At 43.3% G+C, this 25618-nt stretch overlaps 1 protein-coding gene across 2 annotated transcripts in view; it reads right to left on the reverse strand.

Annotated features, from left to right (window-relative positions):
• The window catches only part of THSD4 (thrombospondin type 1 domain containing 4), a 630142-nt gene that overhangs the window by 28433 nt on the left and 576091 nt on the right, over positions 1 to 25618 (reverse strand). For both annotated transcript variants that reach the window (XM_081289549.1, XM_081289550.1), the window contains 6 exons: positions 23941 to 24116; positions 21444 to 21540; positions 16285 to 16560; positions 2273 to 2402; positions 1124 to 1328; positions 227 to 400 (listed from right to left, as the gene is read on the reverse strand). In XM_081289549.1, the coding sequence (XP_081145675.1) occupies positions 227 to 400; positions 1124 to 1328; positions 2273 to 2402; positions 16285 to 16560; positions 21444 to 21540; positions 23941 to 24116 (1058 nt within the window). The remainder of the gene's footprint in view (positions 1 to 226; positions 401 to 1123; positions 1329 to 2272; positions 2403 to 16284; positions 16561 to 21443; positions 21541 to 23940; positions 24117 to 25618) is intronic.

Below are 25618 nucleotides of genomic sequence, written 5' to 3' on the forward strand. Positions count from 1 at the left end.
CATTTTTTCTCACACCCACTTCTCAATCTTAAAGTTTCAGTCCTCAGATGAGGAGACAGAGCATATAATAATCAATCTCTGGTCCTTTTTTTTCAAAGTCAGAAATCAGCCTTGGGACTCTGAGCTGGTGATTTGTCTGTGTGGTTTGGGGATATCCTGTGACATACAGCTCTTGCCCACTAGTTTAGTGGCTTGGCCTGAGGCTGTCTGCCACTGACACACTCACCCTTTCACTCCACTCGGTGAGGAACCAGCTCTTTGCACAGGGTCCCATGTCACAGTTCTCGATGTCATTTGGCCGGAGCTTCATGTTGCATTCCTCATCGTCGACCACGTCCCCAATGTTGCTCACACACTTCACATCTCGGGTCCTCTGTCCCACTCCACAGGGCACTGAGCACTAAAACACAGTAAACTTACATCAGTGGCATGTGTCCTCACTCTTCTGTCACCCGTGTCCTGAATGGATAACTGTGGTGAGGTCTCCAGTGTTGCTAGGTCCCCCTGGGGGAGGATCTTAGCCCTAGAAAACTTCACGACTCTTTTCTTTAAGACCTTCCTTTTTTTTTTTTTTTTAAGAAAGAGTGAGAGAGGAGAGAGAGAGAGAGAGAGAGAGAGAGAGAGAGAGAGAGAGAGAGAGAATTTTTAATATTTATTATTTTTTAGTTCTCGGCGGACACAACATCTTTGTTGGTATGTGGTGCTGAGGATCGAACCCGGGCCGCACGCATGCCAGGCGAGCGCGCTACCGCTTGAGCCACAGAAATCTTACCTACTTTATTCTGATGGCTCTCAGTTTTTCCATCTATAAAATGGGAGAGTTGGCTGTGCTAGTGGTTGTCTACCTCACTCCACCACGACACCTGGGTCTGATGAGGTCAACAGGCACAGGGCTCCCATGGGCTCACCCATGAAGTTGGCTGTGGGTGATGCACACCAGCCTGAACTCTACTGAGCTCTTGGTACATCCCAGGACCTGCAAACACAGCTAACCAGCACCCTGGGGATGGGTTTCCTCCTGGGGAGCTGAGAGTTATCTTGACTCAGGTCTGATGGGAGGAGGTGGGAGAGTGGTGGTGGGTCCTGGAGACGGGGGTCTGCAGCAGGTTGCCCTGCCCCATACCGAGGTCCAGTCAGTCCGGATCTGCCACTCGCTGCAGATCTTGAGTTGGCAGGTGCTGGTGGTCTCAGGCTTCTCCAGGTGCTGGCAGCGGTAGGGCTGCACCGTCAGGCTTCGGTTGGCATACACCTGGCGGCACAGAACCTGGCGGTGCTGCATGCCCAAGCCACAAGTTTTGCTGCATTCAGACCACTCCCCGATGTCCCAGCTGGCTCCGAAAAGAGGTGGGGTGGGCCGGGGGTAGAGAGAGAGAGAGAGACTTCAGAGGGAAGCGTGAGCCCAGCCCATTCATAATCATCAGAATCGCTGGGGGACCCTCCTCTTGGATCATTGGTTGCAAATCTGACTAAGGTCATCTGACTCATAAGGGAAGCAAATTTTGTTTGACATGCTATTTGCCAGTGACCAGGGCCCAGATTCTATATGAAGTTATAGAATGCTGAGAAGGTACAAAGGATTTCTATCTAGTAAACAAGGTAAAACAGAACCCAGCCACTCCAAAGGGGACTTTAATTATGCTGGGGAACATAACCTGGTTTGGCACTAAGAGACCTCCCTCCAGCAGCCCTTCCTTTGCAAGGTCTCCACATCCGTTTTGCATATCCTCCTCTGTCCTCTCAACTCAGTGATTAGTTGCATGTGACATCAGCACATGCTCATTATGCATTTGGATGAGAGTATTATTTTTATTACTCCGACAATTAGGTTTTGACCTTTTAGGGCCTTTCCCCCAGTTCTTTTAGAAGTATCTAACCAGTCTAAGACAGTCTGAGACACTTTTTCTGAATTTTCCAGGCCCACTCTCAGTACCCTCTCTCTGTACTCAGCTCCCTGACAGCACTGATGGTACCAGGTTCCCATTCTTTGCTTCCACCTGTTTTCCTTACCAGGCTAAACCCCAGTTGCCCCAATTTCCCAAAGGGTGGGCTTTCTTGCTCAGTGTGCCACTTGCTAAAGGCCAGCAGCTCCCGGGTTTCTCCAGAAAGACAGGTAGGCTTGCTAAACAGACCACAAGGCATGCACAGTCCAAGTCTGGTGTTTGTAAATCCGACTCAGACTAGTTTAATAACTAGATTCTATCTGCTATTAAGGTCTCATGCACACCAACCAGAAGTGACCCGACAATAGGTGACCTAGACAGAGGCCTCTTACAAGGCTGGGCAAGGGAAGAGGTTGCAGGGCTCCTCCTCTGGGGTTGGCTTCATGCTGGAGTCACAGAAGCTCTCTGGAACCTCTTCGTGAGTGTTTCTGTGCACACAGCGGAAAATAGGGTACCGTGATCCTGTAAGGACAAGGAGAGCGCCACGGTCAGCCTCACATACTTGAAGCTAGGCTCCGGGATGGTGCACAGGTGTTGAGGGCTGGTGAAAGGAGGACCATCCCCACAGGTCCTCCTTCACCAGTATGTCGATATGCACTTACTCACAGGACTTTGCTAGTGACTGTGGGCGTGCAAAGGAGAGTCCCACACAGCTCCTGCCTCGGAGAGTTTCTACTGTATTTGTGGACATGGTTTGAATATATTCAAAGGTAGATAAAAGCAATTTTCACAATGGTTTGAAATAACAAAAAAGAACTCACTAGGTTGGGAGTGACTATAGAATGAACACAAATAGTTACTTTTTAAGGTTCTCTGGAAGCATCCAAGAGAAAGTGTCCTGGAGGGGTGAAGTCATGTTTCAGAGAAAGGGCTGGGCTTGGGTAGTTTATGTGCACCTGTATTGGGGGAGGGGCTGCCCAGGTGGTTAATCTGGAATAAAAGTACCTGCTTGACAAACTGACTTTCTAGACTAGGTACACATGTGTGGCAAGTTGAAGCAAAGCAGGAAGAAGATTCAAGATTCAAGAATAGCTGCTGTCTCCCTTTGTAACATATTTCTACATTACTCTAACAATGTCCGAATCCAGTGGTAATTCTGTTTCAGGTATGTCTGCTTCTCATGAAGACAGTGGGCTATTCAGGGACAGGACTAGTTCTTATTCATCTCAGCAACTCCAGGACCTAGGAAAGTAGCAGGTGCTCAATACAAGCTTGTAGAATAAATATTTATTAGAGGTTGTAATAGTTTGGATCTGGAATGTGCCCCAAAGCCTTATGTGTTCAAGGTCTGGTCCTCAATTGCAGCAATACTTAAAGGTGGGTATTTGAGACATGATTGGATATCGAGGGCTCTAACCTAATTGGTGGATTAAACCACTGATGGAGTCACAATTCGATGGTATTATTGGGAGGTAGTGGATACTGTAGGAGGTAAAACCTAGTTGAAAGGAGTAGGTCCTTGGGAGTGTGCCCTTGGGGGCTATATTTTGTGTGTTCCCTGCCCCCGACACCCTGACATAAGCTTCCTGGCTGTCATGAGCTGAGCAGCTTTCCTCTGCCATGGCCTTCTGCCATGATATCCTACTTCACCTCAGGCCCAAAGCAATGGAGCTGGTTGACTGTGGACTGAAACCTCTGAAACCATGAGCCAAAAATAAATCTTTCCTCTTCTAAGTTGTTTTTCTCAAGCATTTGTCACAGTGATGAAAACCTGACTAACACAGAGGTATTATACTTGTTTTTGGTATTTTGCTAAAAACACTGCCTCATGGTTTTGTTTTAGAAACATAGCCAAGTTTCACTGGTTTAGTTAGGATAAAACTATTTTGAACAACAAGCCAGAATTTCATCAGTGAAATTTCCAGCTCTCAATTCAGTTCTGTCTTCCTCTCTGCTGCCACCTGCTGACAGCACTGGGGTACTACTAGTGGAATTTTAAGAACAGAGAATACTGTCTGAATCAAGCTTCTGAGATTGCTTCTTCACAAATAGCTGTCTACCTCCAGTCCGGGGTGGTGCATAATTCCTGCTGGGAAGAGCACTATAATTTATTCTAAAACTACTTATTTCTGTTGCTAATTTTCCAGGCACTTATATTTTCTGGAGCTACGACTTACATGTCTTGATATGACATCAGCCATGCAAGTGTCTCAGATATCCTTCAAATTGATTTTGTATGACAGAATGAGCCAGAGGATAGGTTGTTCTCATAAGAAATTTGTCAGTTTGTAAGACAGTTTTGAATCTGAAATAATCATTTGTTTAAATGACTCTGGTTGTAAGACTTTACAGTGTAGAGTATCAGAAGATGGCGGCGAAGGAAGTGCATCAATCACCCCAGTGCGCCGCGTCACTGTACGGGAGAAAGATGAGGTGAAACAGCTGAAGGCTATCTTGTTGGGAATTTCCAGTGAAATTGAGGTGCTCCACAATCTAGTGGACGGATTTCCATCGCGCAAGGTTTGGCTGCGGGGGCTCGGTCGCGGGCGATTTCTCCGCACGGAGGGTCGCATTGCCTGATCGGCAGACCGCCCCGCAGCTGGAGTCTGCGGTGCGCGCTGGGAAGCGGCGAGGTGCTGGAGCGGGGGTGCAGCGATGCGGATTCTGGGGGCTCCTGCCAGTGGTGCAATGGCCGTGCTTAGTGCTGAGTTCTGGCTTTGAGACAGAGGAGAGAAGTGGTCCAGTTCGGTTCTCGACACCGGTCGGACCACGGAGGAGGACAGCAGCCGCCATCTTGGAGAGCTGATGTAATCATCCCTGTTTTCTACTGATCTCAGCTCATTCAGCTATGGAACAGGTGATTTCAGGCTGGTATTTGCCTGCGTCTCGCAGACAGACCACTCAGGCTCGGGGCTGGAGAACCAGTGGAGAATACTCCTTGGGGCTCGCTCCTGGCAAGGCGTGCGCCGGGCTCTGAGCGGCCGGATTCTGGTTCCCGGGGCTGCTTTGGCCCAGGGCTGGGGAACCTGCGGAGACTGCGTGTTGAGGCCAGCTCCAAGTGGAGCGTGTGCTGAGCTTGGGGCGGCTGGGTTCTGACTCCCGGAACAGTTTTGGCCCAGGGCTGGGGAGCCCGTGGGGACTGCGTCTTTGAGCCTGCTCCCAGCGGAGCGTGCACCGAGCTTGGAGAGCTTGGAGCGGCCGGGCTCTGGCTCCCGGAGATGCTTTGGCCTGGGGCTGGGGAACCTGCGGGGGTCGCTCCTTGGAGCCTGCTCCTAGTGGAGCGTGCGCCGGGATCGGAGAGGCCGGGTTCTGGCTCCCGAAGCTGCTTTGGCCCAGGGCTGGGGAACCTGCAGTGACTGCTTCTCGGTTCGTGTCCTGCTGGGTGCTGTGGGGGCCAGGGGGGCAGAGTGGAGCTGCCGCCAGCGCCCAGAGCAGGCCAAGTGACCCGCCGGCGTGGTATCACGACACCCCAACTGCAGCTGGGGCCGAAGAGAGTAGCCGCCCACATCTAGAACAGGACCAGCGACCCGACGGCACGGTAGCCAAGTCACCCCATTTGGAGTAGGGGCTGTGCAGAACTGCCGCCCGAGCCCGCAAGGTAGGCAGACCTGCGACCCACCGGCGGAACAGGCCTAGAGGCCTGCCAGCGTGGTAGACACGTCACACCAATTGGAGTAGGGGCCGAGCAGAGCCGCCACCCACATCCGGATCAGGACCAACGACCTGAGGGCAGAGCAGAGCCGCCACCTGCACCCGCAGGGTGGGCAGACCTGTGACAGACCAGTGTGGTAGACAGATCACCCTAATTAGAGGAGGAGCACAGCCACTACCCGCCCTGCAAGGGAGATTTCCCAACTATACAGGAGCAATATAAATAAATAGGGGGAAAATTTCAAAAACACAACAGTTTCACCAAGCAGAAAGAAACGCGAGCAGTATGAAAAGACAAGGAAAGAAAGAACCACAAGCAATGCAGGTCAACTCAACTTTAGAAGAGGTAATAGCTGCAACAGATGGAATGTCAGATAAAGAGTTCAGGATATACATGCTTCAGATGATCTGGAGTCTCAAGGAAGACATGAGACAGCAAAATCAGACAATGAAAGATCACTTTGATAAGGAACTACATAAACAAATCCAGGAAGTAAAAGATCAATTTCACAGGGAGATAGAGGTAATAAAAAACAAACAAGTAGAAATCCTAGAAATGCAGGAAGCAATAAACCAACTTAAAAACTCAATTGAGAATACTACCAGCAGAGTAGATCACTTAGAAGATAGAACATCAGACAATGAAGACAAAGTATTTCAACTTGAAAAGAACATAGACAGCTCAGCAAGTCTGCTAAGAAACCATGAGCAGAACATCCAAGAAATATGGGATAACATTAAAAGACCAAACTTAAGAGTCATTGGGATACAGGAAGGCACAGAGCTCCAAACCAAAGGAATAAACAATCTATTCAATGAAATAATACGAGAAAACTTCCCAGACTTGAAGAATGAGACAGAATCCCAAATCCTAGAAGCCTACAGGACGCTGAATGTGCAAAATCATAAGAGATCCACACCTAGACACATTATAATGAAGATGTCCAACATACAGAATAAGGAGAGAATTTTAAAAGCTACAAGAGAAAGGAAGCAGATTACATTTAGGGGTAAACCAATCAGGATAATAGCTGATCTATCAACACAGACTCTGAAAGCTAGAAGATCCTGGAATAACATATTTCAAACACTGAAAGAAAATGGGTTCCAACCAAGAATCGTGTATCCGGCGAAATTAAGCTTCAGGATGGAAGATGAAATTAAAACCTTCCATGATAAACAAAAGTTAAAAGAATTCGCAGCTAGAAAACCATCCTTTCAAAAAATCCTTGGCAAAACATTACAGGAAGAGGAAATGGAAAATAACATTGAAAACCAACAGTGGGAGGTAGGACAGTAAAGGGGGGAAAGTAATCAAAGAGGAAAACAAATCAGGTTTAGTAACATTAATAAACAAATATGGCTGGAAGAACAAACCATATCTCAATAATAACCCTAAATGTTAATGGCTTAAACTCACCAATTAAGAGACACAGGCTAGTTGAATGGATCACAAAACAAGACCCAACAATATGCTGCCTACAGGAGACGCATTTGATAGGAAAAGATACATAGACTGAAGGTGAAAGGTTGGGAAAAATCATACCACTCATATGGACTGCGGAAACAAGCAGGAGTGTCCATACTCATATCTAATAAAATAGATTTCAAGCCAAAGTTAATCAAAAGGGATAAAGAGGGACACTACATACTGCTCAAGGGAACCATACACCAACAAGACATAACAATCATAAATATATATGCCCCAAACAATGGTGCAGCTATGTTCATCAAGCAAACTCTTCTCAAGTTCAAGAGTCTAATAGACCACCATACAATAATCATGGGAGACTTCAACACACCTCTCTCACCACTGGACAGATCTTCCAAACAAAAGTTAAATAAGGAAACTATAGAACTCAATAACACAATTAACAACCTAGACTTAATTGACATATATAGAATATACCACCCAACATCAAGTAGTTACACTTTTTTTCTCAGCAGCACATGGATCCTTCTCAAAAATAGATCATATATTATGTCACAGGGCAACTCTTAGACAATATAAAGGAGTAGAGATAATACCATGCATCTTATCTGATCATAATGGAATGAAACTGAAAATCAACGATAAAAGAAGGAAGGAAAAATCATGCATCACTTGGAGAATGAACAATAGGTTACTGAATGATCAATGGGTTTTAGAAGACATCAAGGAGGAAATTAAAAACTTCTTAGAGTTAAATGAAAACACAGACACAACATATCGGAATCTATGGGACACATTGAAAGCAGTTCTAAGAGGAAAATTCATTGCTTGGAGTTCATTCCTTAAAAAAAGAAAAAACCAACAAATAAATGATCTCATACTTCATCTCAAAATCCTAGAAAAAGAAGAGCAAAACAACAGCAAAAGAAGTAGAAGGCAAGAAATAATTAAAATCAGAGCTGAAATTAATGAAATCGAAACAAAAGAAACAATTGAAAAAATTGACAAAACTAAAAGTTGGTTCTTTGAAAAAATAAATAAAATTGACAGACCCTTAGCCATGCTAATGAAGAGAAGAAGAGAGAGAACCCAAATTACTAGCATACGGGATGAAAAAGGCAATATCACAACAGACACTTCAGAAATACAGAAGATAATCAGAAATTATTTTGAATCCTTATACTCCAATAAAATAGAAGATAGTGAAGGCATAGATAAATTTCTTAAGTCATATGATCTGCCCAGATTGAGTCAGGAGGATATAGACAACCTAAAAAGACCAATAACAATAGAGGAAATAGAAGAAACCATCAAAAGACTACCAACTAAGAAAAGCCCAGGACCGGATGGATATACAGCAGAGTTTTACAAAACCTTTAAAGAGGAACTAACACCAATACTTTTCAAGCTATTTCAGGAAATAGAAAAAGAGGGAGAACTTCCAAATACATTCTACGAGGCCAACATCACCCTGATGCCTAAACAAGACAAAGACACTTCAAAGAAAGAAAACTACAGACCAATATCTCTAATGAACCTAGATGCAAAAATCCTCAATAAAATTCTGGCGAATCGGATTCAAAAACATATCAAAAAAATTATACACCATGATCAAGTAGGATTTATCCCTGGGATGCAAGGCTGGTTCAATATACGGAAATCAATAAATGTTATTCACCACATCAATAGACTTAAAAATAAGAACCATATGATCATCTCGATAGATGCAGAAAAAGCATTCGACAAAGTACAGCATCCCTTTATGTTCAAAACTCTAGAAAAATTAGGGATAACAGGATCATACCTCAACATTGTAAAAGCAATCTATGATAAGCCACAGGCCAGCATCATTCTTAATGGAGAAAAACTGAAGGCATTCCCTCTAAGATCTGGTACAAGACAGGGATGCCCTCTCTCACCACTTCTGTTCAACATAGTCCTCGAAACACTGGCCAGAGCAATTAGACAGACGAAAGAAATTAAAGGCATAAAAATAGGAAAAGAAGAACTTAAATTATCACTATTTGCAGATGACATGATTCTATACCTAGCAGACCCAAAAGGATCTACAAAGAAACTATTAGAGCTAATAAATGAATTCAGCAAAGTGGCAGGATATAAAATCAACACGCATAAATCAAATGCATTCCTGTATATCAGCGACAAATCCTCTGAAACGGAAATGAGGACAACTACTCCATTCACAATATCCCCCCCAAAAATAAAATACTTGGGAATCAACCTAACAAAAGAGGTGAAAGACTTATACAATGAAAACTACAGAACCCTAAAGAGAGATATAGAAGAAGACCTTAGAAGATGGAAAAATATACCCTGTTCATGGATAGGCAGAATTAACATCATCAAAATGGCGATATTACCAAAAGTTCTCTATAAGTTCAATGCAATGCCAATCAAAATCCCAACAGCATTTCTTGTAGAAATAGATAAAACAATCATGAAATTCATATGGAATAATAAAAGACCCAGAATAGCAAAAACAATGCTAAGCAGGAAGTGTGAATCAGGCGGTATAGCGATACCAGACTTCAAACTATACTACAGAGCAATAGTAACAAAAACAGCATGGTACTGGTACCAAAACAGGCGGGTGGGCCAATGGTACAGAATAGAGGACACAGTAACCAATCCACAAAACTACAACTATCTTATATTTGATAAAGGGGCTAAAAGCATGCAATGGAGGAAGGATAGCATCTTCAACAAATGGTGCTGGGAAAACTGGAAATCCATTTGCATCAAAATGAAACTGAATCCCTCTCTCTCGCCATGCACAAAAGTTAACTCAAAATGGATCAAGGAGCTTGATATTAAATCAGAGACACGGCGTCTGATAGAAGAAAAAGTTGGCTATGATCTACATACTGTGGGGTCGGGCTCCAAATTCCTCAATAGGACACCCATAGCACAAGAGTTAACAACTAGAATCAACAAATGGGACTTACTCAAACTAAAAAGTTTTTTTCTCAGCAAAAGAAACAATAAGAGAGGTAAACAGGGAGCCTACATCCTGGGAACAAATCTTTACTCCACACACTTCAGATAGAGCCCTAATATCCAGAGTATACAAAGAACTCAAAAAATTAGACAATAAGATAACAAATAACCCAATCAACAAATGGGCCAAGGACCTGAACAGACACTTCTCAGAGAAGGACATACAATCAATCAATAAGTACATGAAAAAATGCTCACCATCGCTAGCAGTCAGAGAAATGCAAATCAAAACCACCCTAAGATACCATCTCACTCCAGTAAGATTGGCAGCCATTATGAAGTCCAACAACAACAAGTGCTGGAGAGGATGCGGGGAAAAGGGTACACTTGTTCATTGTTGGTGGGACTGCAAATTGGTGCAGCCAATTTGGAAAGCAGTATGGAGATTTCTTGGAAAGCTGGGAATGGAACCACCATTTGACCCAGCTATTCCCCTTCTCGGTCTATTCCCTAAAGACCTAATAAGAGCATGCTACAGGGACACTGCTACATCGATGTTCATAGCAGCACAATTCACGATAGCAAGATTGTGGAACCAACCTAGATGCCCTTCAATAGATGAATGGATAAAAAAATGTGGCATTTATACACAATGGAGTATTACTCTGCATTAAAAAATGACAAAATCATAGAATTTGGAGGGAAATGGATGGCATTAGAGCAGATTATGCTAAGTGAAGCTAGCCAATCCTTAAAAAACAAATGCCAAATGACTTCTTTGATATAAGGGGAGTAACCAAGGACAGGGTAGGGACGAAGAGCTTGAGAAGAAGATTAACATTAAACAGGGATGAGAGGTGGGAGGGAAAGGGAGTGAGAAGGGAAATCGCATGGAAATGGAAGGTGATCCTCAGGGTTATACAAAATTACATATAAGAGGAAAGGAGGGAGGGGTAAGAGAAGAATAATACAAGTGGAAGAAATGATTTACAGTAGAGGGGGTAGAGAGAGAAAAGGGGAGGGGAGGGGAGGGGAGGGGGGATAGTAGAGAATAGGATAGACAGCAGAATACATCAGACAGTAGAATGGCAATATGTAAATCAATGGAAGTGTAACTGATGTGATACAGCAATCTGTATAGGGGGTAAAAATGGGAGTTCATAACCCACTTGAATCAAACTGTGAAATATGATATATTCAGAACTATGTAATGTTTTGAATGGCCAACAATAATAAAAAAAGAATTTACAGTGTAGCTATAACTTGAGACCATTATTTAAAATAACGTTCCAATTAGGCCCAATTATTAGCTCAGTAAAAAGCAGTACTGACTGTAAAATTAATGGGAAGCAAAAACTTTTGAGGAATTAAATTTTGTTCAACTACATATCTCCTTCCATTAAATAGAAGAGATTTCTAATTAAATTCAATAAACATTAAGCATATTGTGCTGAGTTAAAAAGAAGAACAAGACTTAGCTCCCAGCTTGCAGTGCACCCATTTAGGACCCAGCTATTAAGGGCTTAAGTAAAGATCTTATTTAGCCTATTCCTTTCCCTCTAGACCATGTGGGTTTAACTTTTCCACTTATAAGTTTGTGGATTGGAAAGCAAAAGTCACTACCCCAACCACTTGGCACTCACCGAGGGGGAAATCTAATATTTTTAGCTAAAAGGATACAGGATACCATAGGAATGCTCTTGCTTGGAAGGATGGGTCCTGCTTGGGGGCGTTTGGCAGGTGGCCACTGCTTGCCTTCCCCCACAATTTTATTGCATTTATGTGCATTGTCCATTGTCCATGGTCCAGCTCCGTGGAAATGAACCAAGGAAATGAAATCAGAGGCTCTTTGTCTCTCTGATGGTGAGGAAATACTGGACCTACAATTCTTGACTCCAGCAACTGCAATGGTTTCTTTCTTTAGGTCAGTTCTTACATCCAGAGAAAGGGAGATTTTCACTCAGAAGGGCACCTGACTACCCCGCATTGTCCAAGATTACAATCCAATGATTCCTATCATTGCCCACAAGCAAGGACAGGGTGTTGAGGGCAGGTGCTGGCTAGGCTTAGGGCAGAAGAACAAATGTGGGGTTGGTTGGTCTGGCTGGTATGTGGGAATGCTGATCAAAATAGAAGTGTGTTATGTCAGAATTGGGAACTGTACCTCAGGTTATTAGTTTATAATAAATGGCGTTAGTTAGTTAATTCAAGGGATGGGGTGGAGGTCAGTGAGATATTATGGAGAGATGGATGTAAGATGGATCAAGTCAGAGGTTAATAACTCTAGGCTTGTACCTGCAGGAATCAACTGAGCCATGCCAGGACTTTGATAGAGGTCTGGGTAGTGACATACAATCTTGGCTACCATCCTAAAAGGCTAATACCATGATTGGCATGCTGCTGCCGAAACATTTACAAAAAGGGAAATGTAAATGTGGGAGACACAGACACGTGTGGCTGGCTCCCCCAGGGAAGATGGGCCAGAGTCTGGGAGAGGGTTTGTAAGGCACAGATGATGAGATCGCAAGAGGTATGGATTTGGGTTGTGCAGAAAAGGGTTGGACAGTGCTGGCACTCTTAGAATTTCTTGGTCACAACACACTTGATAGTCCTGCTGATGACTGTGAGATGAGCTATATGTTCTATGCATCCACATTGTCTCCCTGGCCTTGCATATCTGGTGACAACACTTTAGAGGGAGCACAGGAGGGGCACCCTTGGGCTGCTGGCATTTGTCACATGAAAGAAAAAGAGAGCTAGGACTATAAGAAAAGGGAAGGATAGGGAAAGAAATACCCCCATTTTTGGTTTATTCCCAATGTACCTCTGCAGTATCGCTTTGGCTTCCAAACCAGTACTGTCTAGAAGGGAAAAGAAGAAGGTAGGAATGTCACCTCAGATACTCATGAGTGGCAGATGCCAAGTGTGGGTGTGCACATGTGCAAGTGTATGTGTACAGCCTAAATATTTAAAATGGGTATGGATGCCAAATTCCAGACCTCACAATCTAGAAGACAGTGTGAATCCACAATGTCAAGGAGAATGCTACCTTAAAGATTACACAGAGTCATATGGAAACATAGAGACACAGACTATTCTTTTTCTTTTTTTTTTTGTGGTTCTGGGGATTGAACCCAGGGTCTTTTGCATGCAAGGAAAGCACTCTACCAACTGAGCTACATCCCCAGCCCCAGATCATTATTGAATATATGAATCCACATTTTTTATGTTATTGATAGCACATGGGTAAAGGCAGGAATAGAATTGTGTATCTAGGATATAATAAAGATATAAAAGCTGTTCTTGTATTTTTTCTAATAGTTCATACAGCCCACATTTGAAATATAATAATCTATTCATTTATCCTAGACACATTTGAAATAGGCTGCTGTGCTGTGGTACCAGGTGCAGAGGCTACAAACTGCATACTCATGGAGACAGCCCAGCCAGGAAGGGTGGGGACAGAGATGTGTCCTGAACTGCTGGGAGTCCCAGATGCAGAAGTGCCTATTTGCATTTTGCAGAATTAGGAAAGCTTCACAGAGGAGGTGGCATCTGAGGTGGGTAGGTCTTAGAGTAGAAACAGGAGTTTGCTGGCTCAATACCAGAGGATAAGAGGAAGAGTTTTTACCTCAGTGTGGATCACACATCCAGGGTAGGTTAGGGGCCAAAATAACTGGAAACTTTGGATATGGGGTCTCTCCATCATGTCAAGTATAGAATAGAGAAAGGCCTACTGAATGGCTACCTAGACGAGTGAGCAGCATCCATCCAGTTACTGCTGGACACAGAGTATGGAAGATGTGTTGGCCAAAGGTACATACTTTATCCTTATCTCATTATGTCCACAATGCAATGCCTTATGGTGGCTGGGTGGGGTGGAAGAGAAACTTCTATCTATGCCACTCTTGATATGTTACCACATGATGAGCTGGACCCAGTGGTGCATGCCTGTAATCCCAGCGGCTCGGGAGGCTGAGACAGGAGAATTGTGAGTTCAAAACCAACCTCAGCAATGGTGAGGTGCTAAGCAACTCAGTGAGACCCTGTCTCTAAATAAAATACAAAATAGGGCTGGGGATATGGCTCAGTGGTCAAGTGCCCCTGAGTTCAATCCCCAGTATCAAAAAACAAAACAAAAAAATCCCCCCAAACCCCAAATGATGATAATTTTCATCCTTTTAATGACTTTCTCTCATTTTCACCTAGTTCTGAGTATATCTGGTTCCTTTCACAGGCATCACACTATTATACAGATGGCAGAATATTTTGGAAATAATACACTTTGATCTTGGGTTCCTATGTTAATTACATTACATACTACTTATCTCTATAAATGTCATGGCCAGAGTCTCATTAAAATGATTTTGGCCTTAATGCAGAATTACTCCTAGCTTTCTACCTCTCTCAAGACACATTCTACAGGCATTTTCCCTCATAAATGTGATTTTCCCTCATAAAGCTTACAGAAGAAGTTGGGTTCAACGAATTGCCAGTCCACATTCTTTGCACATGTATCAAGCATGAGCACAATAAAATTGGAATAAAACCTTGTAAATTAATACTCTAGTTACCAAGTCTTTATGGAATTTCAGAGATTCTGGGCAGGAAGAGCTCTAGCTCCCAGAAGAATCCAAGACTTAAATTTTATTCTCGAAGCCACTAAGTCAAAGCTTTAGAAGCAATTGTGAGAGATTTTTCTATGTTCAAATTATGTCAAGATTTCCAAATTTCATACTCTTAGATTCAAGTCTCTTGAAGAAAAGAAAAGAAAAAAAATCCCAAAACAAAATGTTGGGTGTATCACATAGTGACACAGGTTGTAGGAAATCCTGGGGGGACACAGCCTTTTTGTTTCTATAATAACCTCCCTTCAGACAACAGACATTTCAGGGACAATAATAGAATTTTAGTACAAATGAGAGGCTATTATTATATATCTGAAGGAAATGATGACTACAGTTTATAGAGTATTCTTGTAACGAGGATCAAAGTTACCTTGAAGCAGAAGCACAGTCCATTTCCTATCAAGGGGACAATGTCACATAAGGAGTTTCTAGATACCATGATCCACACCTATTCTAACTTTGGAGCTTCCAAGGAAATGGGATGCTGGGTCCATGTTCAGGCCTCATGTTGGCCCCTTGACACAGTCATGCTTTGAGCCTGTCAAAACTCTGCTTTATTGAAATGACACCAAAACTCCATCCATCTCCCAAATCCTATAACTCCCTTTTGTTTGGAGAGACAGGCCATGCTTCTTCAGGTTTCTAGTGTCCCTTCTTGCAATAAGTTAATAAACCCGACTTTGCTGGGTACAGGTTTGCCCCTTGGAGGTCCTATCTGACTGAGTTAGGCTAATGGATGAATATGGAATTAAGATTTTTTACTGGGAGAGTATGGAAAGGAAACCATGAGTATAAAAGCCAGCTAATTAATACCTCAAGCCCTCAAAGTATGTTTTACTCTCCTAAAATCTTTAGATTTGAGAATGAGTTTAAAATGGCATTTGTGTAAAATCTTCTACAACCTTGACTTGTATATCAATTTTAGACCTGAAATGTGCATTCTGTAATTACTGTGAATATATATATGCCCAGAAAAGGCCTAACTCAGCAGTCTGGGTTGCTCAAACCCTGCACATTGCATAGAAAGGTCTGTCCTCATGACTGTCCCTGAATCAGCTACTGGGAGATGACCTTGGAGTCCTTGGAAAATTCTGCCTGGTGAGAGTTTTTCTATGCCTGAGATCTTGGGCCATGTGTATGGATTTGTCAGGATAATTTGTGCCGACAATGTGATTTACAGTGACTGTCTGTATTTGTATGCCTCAAGCCTTGCTACACTGTATTGGTTTGACCTTGGGGGTACTAAAGGCTGTGTAGCTAATGCAAGCCATGTGGGAGTTACATGCCTATATGACTAATGCCCAGTAAAAGCCCTGGACACTGAAACTTGGGTGAGCATCTCTGGTCAGCAGTACTCAGGGTGTGTTGTCGCACATCACTGTGGGGAAAATAAAGGGTATGCCTGAGTGGCTCTACCAGGTATCCTGGAGGAGGAGACACCTGGAAACTTGCCCTTGGTTTCTCCCGGACTGTGTCCATATGTTATTTCTCTTTGCTGATTCTAAACTGTATCCTTTTATTGTTATAAAGTGTAAACATGAGCCTTTCTGAATCTTGTAAGTCCTTGTAGTAGATCACTGAGCCCAAGGGTCATCTTGGGGACCTCTAACCCTGCCTGTTGTGCCAATGAACCATTTCACAGGTAGGTCACGGAAGTGAGGATTTGCCACACACCCTGAGACATACTTCCTTGTTTGGGTTCTACAGGGACACCCTGTCCCACAGGCAGGCTCACCTTTCCCACAGGTTGTTGAACATTCTGTTGTCCCCAGCTGCTTCCAGTTGTGATCCCGGCTTCTTCGTGGGGGCTGTGGCACTGGTGGTACCAAGTTGTCTGGTCGATGGGAAGAAAATCTATCTGGATGCCTGACCGGGAAGGTCTGCACCGATTCTGAGGTGAAGATTTCAGATGCCTCCCCGTGCAAGTCTTCCTTCTCCCCGTTCTTCTCTTTCTCTTCTCCATCTTCCTGGCTTCTACCTTCTTCATCCAGCTGGCCATTGAGGGGTTCCCCTAGGAGAGGCCAGCGCACACACAGAGAAGAAAGATCATTTTGGACATTGAGTAGAAAGAGGAAATTGCTTCAACGTTAGAAATTACGTGGCATGAGATCAATTCTAATCTGCAACACTTAAGTATAGGATATTTAAAATAAGCAGATGCTAGATTTCTTAATATTCAAAATATGAATTAAAAATCAATAAGAAAAAAGATGAACATCCCAATAGGAAAAGTATACAAGGGCCATGGAGAGGCAGTTTCCATCAAAAGACATGCAAACAGCCAAAAGCCACACAAAAATGTTCACTTCATTCCTAACGAAAGAATTACACCCGAAAACAAGAATAAAAACATCAATAGCTCCATTTACCTAATGAGAAGGATCAGAAACTTGGAGTTTCTGATCAACCCCAGAGTCCCAAATCCCTGGCTGAAGGTGCATGAAAACACTTAAATTCACTGTTTATGAGCCTGCAAATAGATGCCAATTTTTAGAGGGTGATTTGGCTCTAGCTATCCAAAATTTAAATTCACATACACCCTTTGACCTAGTGATTCAGCTCCTAAAGTCTTTGTCAGACAAAGATTCTCATTCTTTGATGTAAAGCTGAACATACAAGTATGATTATTAATATGGTTATTATTTGAAATAGCAAAACAGTAGAACAGACTTCAATGTTCACAGAGAATAGTGATAAAAATATATTATGCTGCAGCTGCGTAATGGAATGCTATGTGAATTTTCTTTTTAAAAGAATGCAGCACATACGTGTTCTGACATGGAGATATTGACTATGATATGTTGTTTGATGAACAAAAAAGGCATAGAATTCAGTTTGTATACACACACACACACACACACACACACACACACACACGTGGCAGGTCACTTTTGGGATGTTAATTTGTGTTTGGTGTCCTTTCTTTGTCTCCCCCCTTCCTCCCCTAGTCTGAAAGGGGATCCATGTTCTTAGATTTTTTTTTGCTTTGGTTTTTTGCAGGAGAGAAAATAAAGCTGCTTGAAGTTGATGGCTCTCCTTTAGCACAGTACAAAGCTGGGCTCTCAGGGAGGGCAAAGTGGAAGTTCTGTCAGTTAAGGATGAGGAGGAAGAGGAGGAGGAGGAGGAGAGGAGGAGGAGGAGGAGGAGGAGGAGGAGGAGGAGGAGGAGGAGGAGGAGGAGGAGAGGGAGGGAGGGAATAGGGAGAGGGCTTTTTTGAATGTAGGAAAAGTAGGAACCTGAGGTCTTGGGTTTCCTGAGCACCATGGACCCTTCATGCATCAGGAGGAGCAACCCAGGAGGTGGCCATATCTGGAGTAGGGTTGGGGGCTGGCTGTCGGCTTATGGGCATCCTTGTCCCCAACAGAGGCTGGAAGTGGCAGAGCCCCAACCCACAGCTCCCATGAGGCTGCCCTCAACCTACAGTTTTCAATGGAATTGGCATAAATAGACCTTCAGAGGGTCCAGCCAGTGCTCTGGCCCTTCTGAGATTATATATATATATATATATATATATATATATATATATATATATATATATATATATAGAGAGAGAGAGAGAGAGAGAGAGAGAGAGAGAGAGACACCCCGTACTGACATACTGAATTTTCTACCAGTTTCAAAGAAGGTTAACATTGAGGTTGGATTTAAATTGAGTGATGGAAAAGAACATTTTGTGATATTCCTTGTATATTTGAGATTGTAGACAAAGATTCAGATTGTCTGCAAACATGTTTGTGTATGCATATAAAGGGGTGAGGCAGAGTCCCTTCAAATTGTTATGAGAGATTCCCTCTGGGAAGGGGATGGGGCTGGAGGCTATTGCTTTTTTTTTTAATAATTTTTTTTTTAGAGAGGTTTAAGGTTCAAAGCAAAACTGAGCACAGGGTGCAGAATTCCATATGTCCACTGTCCCCACATGTGCATAGCTTCTTTCACTATCAACATCCTGATGGCATACATCTATCTATGGTTTTGGATAAAAGCATAATGACATGCATCGGCCATTATAGTGTCATACAGGATAGGTTCACTGCCCTGAAATCTTGGCTCTGCTGGTCATTCTTCCCCCCTCCCACCCCTGGCAACCACTGATATTTTTTATTTTTTCCTTACTTCTGACTTTTCTAGAATGTCATAGAATTGGAATCAGTAAGCATATAGTCTTGGTTCATAACCCACTTCAATCTAATGTATGAAATATGATATGTCAAGAGCTTTGTAATGTTGTGAACAACCAATAAAAAAATTTAAAAAAAAGCATATAGTCTTTTCAGATTCATTTAGTAATATGTATTTTAGGTTCCTCCATATCTCTTGTGTTTTCTTTTTTTTTTTTGTACTGGGGATTGAACTCTGGGGGTGCTTTACCACTGAGATACATCCCCAGTCCTTCAGTTTTTTAATTTTGAAACACAGGTTCTCACTACGTTGCTGAGGGTTTTGCTAAGTTGCCGAGGCTGGCCTCAAATTTGCAATCTTCCTATCTCAGCCTTCTGAGTCACTAGGATTATAGGTGTATGCCACTGCACCTGATTCTCCATGTCTCTTGGTGGTTTGGAACCTGGTTTATTTTCACCACGGAGTGCTATTCCACTGTCTGGATGTGCCACTGTTTATATATTCACCTACTGAAGGACATCTTGGTTTCTCCCAAGTTTTGGTAATTACATGGGAGCTGTTTTAACTTTATGTTTTTCCATTTTTATTGAATATTGTTCAAATATGTATCATTTTAGTATAAAATAAGGAGGCATATTCTAGAGTTACTATAAAGCACGGTTAAAAATATAGGGCTTTCTCCACCCCTTTACTTGTGCTTTTTTACTTTGTTGGTTTTAAACAAACCACTTTGTGTTTTAAAAATTTATGTGCAGATTAGGCAAACAGAATGAAGATCAAGACATATGGATATAAATGATATTATGCAGATTGTTACTAGACAAAAAACATTTAAAAATCTTTTTATTATCTTGTTTGTGCTGGTCACTAAAGAAAAACGGATTCATTCAATCTCCACCCATATCTCCAGAAAGACTACTTTTGAACTGCAGTTTTTCTTTTCCCCTTTATTGTTTAGACTGAGAATTTGTTCAGAGAAGTTACCGACTTGCCTGAGGGTGTATAGAAAGAAAGTGACAGAGCTGAATTCAGAGCCTCCTGATTGTTGACATGGAGGATGGAGCCTGGTCCATATGTCCTCTTCCCTCTGTCACCTTTTACAACTGCACCCTTCTGGCCTGCTCTGCTCCAGGAAGCTGATCCCAGAATCCCCTGCTATCCATTTGCTGAGGTCCATTAGGCCTGTTATCAATCATCCTGTTTAACTTCAGTCTATCCAACTGTTCCTAAAAATCAGCAACAGATCTCAGAAATCCCAGTATTTTGCCATCTGTGCTTGATTTCTCAGACTGTGTTTTGCTCCTGGAAATAGCATCAAATTTTGTGTGGGTGTTGTGCTGACTTGAGGTTTGGACAACACCCCTGTCCCATGTGCTGACCCACCACATACCCGTCTCTAGGCAGCCAGGTGGCTCCTCCCCAGACTGTGGCAATCAGAGAGCTTTGTTTTCCAAACTGTAGCCCACAGAAGGATGGATGGGCCAGGTCTGGCACCTGTTCCCTTTCTTTCTAGGACAGGTACTGGACCAGGTAACCTTCAGGCAGGATAATAGCACAGGATGGTCACACAGGCCAATCTGAGGTCACTGCTCAGGCATGGAACCTGGATAAATAACTCAGTCTCCTGAAGTTTCCATTCCCTTGCTCTTAAATTGAGGCTAATGATAGCAGCTGCCTCTGAGCTCTGTTGGGAGACCTCAGAACCTGGACTCAGTGCGTGTGAGTGATCAGTCCTTGGCATTTCCAGTCTCCTTCTGGTTGGTGGGCTCACTCATCACCTGGTGGGGCCATGTCTTCAGAGAGTAGCACCATACCCAGCACCACCACCCTGTCCACCAGCAGCACCCCTGGGAAGCAGCAGGGTGGATCATTTGGTGTGAACCTTGTGATTTGTTTTAATAGGTCAAACTATTATCAACAGAAGCATCAGGGGACCAAGAGAAATGGCGTGTGGTAGACAGGTAATCCACTCTGCCTCTATACAGGTCCACGGCCTAATTCCTGGAACCTGTGATATATGTTGCTTCATATGGCAAAAGGGACTTTGAGGATGTGATTAAAGATTTTGAGATGGAGAGATTATCTGGGAGGGCTATCTAATCTTAAGGTCCTTGAAAAGGAAAGAGCTAGGAGGATAAGACTTAGAGGAGAGATGTGATGGTGGAAGAGGGCTACAGTCAGAGAGATCTGAAGGTGCTACTGTCTGGTTTGGAGGTGGAGGAAGGGGCTGGGAGCCAAGGAAGGCAGTGGGCTCTTCAGGCTGCACAAGCCAAGGGAACAGGTTTTCCCCTGGAGCATCCAGAGTGAGCCCTTCCCTGGACCTGCTGACACCTTGACTCTGGCCCAGTGAAATCCTTTTCAGATTTCTGACCTCTGAAACTGTAAGGCAGTAAATTTATCTTATTCTGAGTCACTAAGTTGGAGGTAATTTGCTACAGCTGCCGTAGGAAATTAATATGAGACATCTCAAAATGCTGGACTAGAAAGGCAGACCCGATGTTCACCTTGTTTTTGAATCAAGTGAATAGAATGGTCTTATCAGTAAGGCTTACACCAGTGGTGAATCATGCTGCCATAGTAAGGCCCACTGACTTTGAAATGTGGGATCATGGTTTTCTATGTGTTGACAAAGAGAGGAGACACAAGAGACAGAGAGAGGAGGCACAAGGAGAGAGGAGAGAGAGAGAGAGAGAGAGAGAGAGAGAGAGAGAGAGAGAGAGACAGACCTTTAAAAGGAAGTGTCCCAGTGCTTGGTGGTAAAACAAGGGATTTTACCTGGTATCCTGTGAGGTGGCACCTGTGGGCTGATGGCATTGGTTCCCATGATGACATACTCATAGTGAACTCCTGGGTTGGGTTGCTGGTGTATCATCTGATGGTAGAAAAGTCAGCGTCACTGCTGTGGCACACATGTGCATCCCCTTTCCTGCTGACATGGGTTACAATAGTCCGAGTGGTGCTCCTGCCACATGAGAAGGTTCATTCACATCTAGTAATGTTAGTGACCCTGTGGCAGATGAGACCAAGCTATTTCCAGAGGGCTTCTCATCATTTGAGGAATGAAGAACTTGATTCTTGAGCAGATCAGAAGCAAACTAGGCTGAGAGTCAAGATTTTATAAATACCACATAGGAAGCAGAACCTTTCTGTTGGCTGCCAGCCATTCTAGGCCATGGCTTTGCATTTGCTCCGTGCTCCCTATATGTTCCACATAGATAAATAAGTCTCTGCTGCAGGAGAACCTGTTTGAACACTAGGTGGTGAGACATACAAACAAGGATGAAACCTCCTTGGCAGAGCAGGCCTGGAGTATTACGTTTCTTTAAAGTCCTCTACTTGGTCAGGGAGACTAGCTCAAGTTTATCCCTTGTTGGCTTTCTGCATCCCACCCCTTTTTCATCTATGGAAAGTTCTAGAATCACAAAGAGATGGGATCAGAAAAATGGTCATAAGGGAAGTAAGTCTTCTTGGGTCATATTCTTTCAGGAACCAGTGACAAAGAGATAGGACAGCAAGCAGGAAGCTACTGGAAGTCAGCCCTGGAAGAGTGTCTGGGATGAAAACACATCTGTGAGCAGGGCCTGTGGAGTAAGCGCCCCCTATTGTCTTTGGAGCACAAAGTCCTAATGCCCGTTGCTGTCACTGGGGGAGGCAGGGCTTGGGCTCAATGAAGCAACAGAATGAGGATTTACAGTATTTGAGCCAAGCAAGGAAATGCTGCCATGTTGGATGAAGTGGCTGTCTATCTGGCCATCTGTGATCTAGAGCAAGTCTCTGAATCCCACAGTTTTTGATGTCTTCATCTGGAGAAAAGAGGAGGTAAGAGTCACAGTTGGTTTCTTAGGTCCTGTGTTCCTATGGTACTGCTGACTGGCTCCAGCACGGGGTGTTGGGAGTGTGAGGGGGTAGGGGTTCCTGTGCTTGTCCTTCATGTTTATGTCATCATGCCATCATCTCTCACCCCCTGCCTCCTTGTGGAGTGGGTCTCCATCCCATCAGTCACCCAGAGGTAGGCCGACATGAAAAGCACTGGGCTTCCTACACCATGAACCCATCCCAACTCAGGGCTGTTGTGTGGGAATGTGGTAGTGAGCACAGAGCCCTGAAGGACACAGTTGTGTGACTGTGGGTTCCTGCTCTCTACCCCATCCCCCTCACCTACACACTCTGTTACTGCCCCCATTCCACTCGTGCCTCTTTTGCCAGTCCAGGCCTTATCCTGTTTATGAAATTATTGTTGGCCGCCTTTCCAAGACCACCCACAGCAGGCCTTTCACAACCCCAGTCTCTGATACCATTTCAAATTTAACCAGAGTGAACCCACCAAGTGGATAGCTTAAAAAAAAAAAAACCCAAATTGACTATAACAAGGCTTTCTTTGTAATTTCTAGTCCACTACATAGACCCAAGAGGAATGGACACAGAACTGTAGAGTTGAAGAAATAATCACAATGCAATTAATTATATTTCTAAAACTCTGACACAGCAAATATTATGTAGACCAGCAGGGCTTTGGGGACAGAGTACGTATATTTACTGGTGAGTTCATTCATTCTTTTTTTTTTTTTTTGTGAGCTCATTCTTTTTATCCAAACATAATTTTAAGCTTTTATTTCTGGTCATCCTTTATTTCCTGATCTTTTCAGGAGACTGGATTCTAGTTGTTTCTTTTAAAAAAATAGGGATCTTTTAAAACTGTTTGGCAACTTGATATTCTAGTTTTAAATAAAGTAGATTACAGTTCTCCTTTGTGAAGCGAGGAACTTCTAGTAAACCTCGAGACTGTTGCTCTAAGCTTTATCGTTTCATCTGGAGGGGTCTGGAGCGCTGGATTCTTCATTTGCTTTAGCAGAGTTTGAAGAGGGCTGGGAGCTGGGAGCGGTCTTGCATTTGACGTTTGCTTTCTTTTGCCGTGAAAAGAAAACATGCCAAATGAGCGTTAGGAGGGAAGTGCCTGGAGGAGATCCAGTGTTCAAGAAATAAAGGACATGTTTGCCTCTGATTTGGTTCAACAAGTAAAATTGGTTTTACTGGGTCAATAAACTCAGAGTATCAAGCATCTGGTAGAGTTTAAAGTTTCTATGAGCGGGGTACATTCAGGGGTAAATGACAGCGATGAGTGCCAAGCGTTGAAGGGGTACCTCCAACCAGCTCCACGCAAACGATTTTATTGAGCCTGAGGAATGATTTATTGCTTATTTGCCCTAAGTGTGTTCTTTGGAAGCAACCAGATACAAAATCTAGAGAACAGCCCAGAACCATCTATACTCACATAGACATCCAAGATTTCGTTAGTGGGACCTTCGGCCAAAAAGGACTCGCCAGCAGTGCTCGAGATCTCATTGGGACGCTTGTAGGTGAACATGGTCCCTCCGCCCTCATATTTTCCAGGTCGATCAATCGCCCAGTTCCCATTGATGATGGAGCGGCCAGAACGACTTCGTAAGGCTGTGGAGAAAAACGAGAGCCCCTCAGATGAGTCCCTCAGATCAGTCCTCCAGAAACTGAACCCACCTCCCCAGCTGCTGACCTATTCCTCCGTCCAGGGTTTTGTCATGGTCCTCTCTGTGCCACGTTCTTCCACACCCCTGACCAGGGCCAGGTGTGGAGAGTCTTTAACCCGCCCCATTTCCCTCTACCACTTGGACTTAGTATAGGCCCAGAGGATGGGAGTGGTTAGGAGAAAAGAATGCAGAAAGGGAAAAGGAAAGAAGAAAGTTAGGAGTGGGAGACAAAAAGAGGGAGAAGGGCCACGAAGTTGTATTGTATGCCATTATCTAGGTGAGAGGTTGCATGTGGGCCACCCAGTTGCTGATTTTAGCCTGTAGATGGGCTTGATGTGGCTTATGTAGTCTTTTTCTTTCTTTCTTTCTTTCTTCCTTCCTTCCTTCCTTCCTCCCTTCCTTCCTTCCTTCCTTCCTTTCTTAATAAACCCAAATTTGAGAATTGGGAAGTTTTATACATTATTGCTTAGCAATGTAATTTCTAGTCCACTACATAGACCCAAGAGGAATGGATACTGAACTGTAGAGTTGAAGAAATAATCACAATGTAATTAATTATATTTCTAAAACTCTGACACAGCAAATATTATATTATGTAGACCAACAAGTTTTACAACATTGCTAAGCAGACTTATTCTCATTTTTTCAGATATGGGTTCAGAGATGCAAGGGGACTTGTTGAAGTTCACCAGGACCAGAGTGACAGATCTGTGCTTTGAAATCCACACTCAGGAAGCAGGTGATAAAAAAGAAAAGGGAAAAGGAACAAGGTGTTTAGATCAGTGGAGAAGAAAGTAGAATTTCCTTAGATACATCTGACACGTTGAAACTGGCAAGCCAATGGTGGATTGGGCTGAGAAATGTTCCCGTTTTTAATAGTTGTTTTTTTAAAAAATATTTATTTTTTAGCTTTAGGTGGACACAATATCTTTATTTTATTTTCATGTGGTGCTAAGGATTGAACTCAGTGCCTCACACATGCCAGGCAAGCGCGCTACTACTTGAGCCATATCCCCAGCCCCTAATAGTTGTTTTTTTAAATAGTTGGACAGAATGCTTTTATTTTATTTATCTTTTTAATGTGATGCTGAGGATTGAACCCAGTGCCTCACACATGCTAGGCAAGTACTCTGCCATTGAGCCACAACCCCAGCCCCAGGATGTTCCAGTTTTAAAAGCCATATACATAGTGGCCCCAGGATGGCCATTGGCTCTTTGTGTCTTCATTTTACAGAATACTTAATTTAACTTTTTATAATTTAGTATGAAAAATTTTGTCCATAAAAGTAGAGAGTACAATAAATCCTTACATATGCATCAACAAGCTTTGACAATGATCAACTCATAGCTTATCTTATTTCACTTTGCAAATTCCAGATCTTATTTATCCTTAAATCTTTCAGTAGGTATCACAAAAATATAAGGATTCTTTCTTTGTTAAACCCA

This window comes from Spermophilus citellus, assembly GCF_964194105.1.
Source record: "Spermophilus citellus genome assembly, chromosome: 4".
NCBI classification, from domain to species: Eukaryota; Metazoa; Chordata; class Mammalia; order Rodentia; family Sciuridae; genus Spermophilus; species Spermophilus citellus.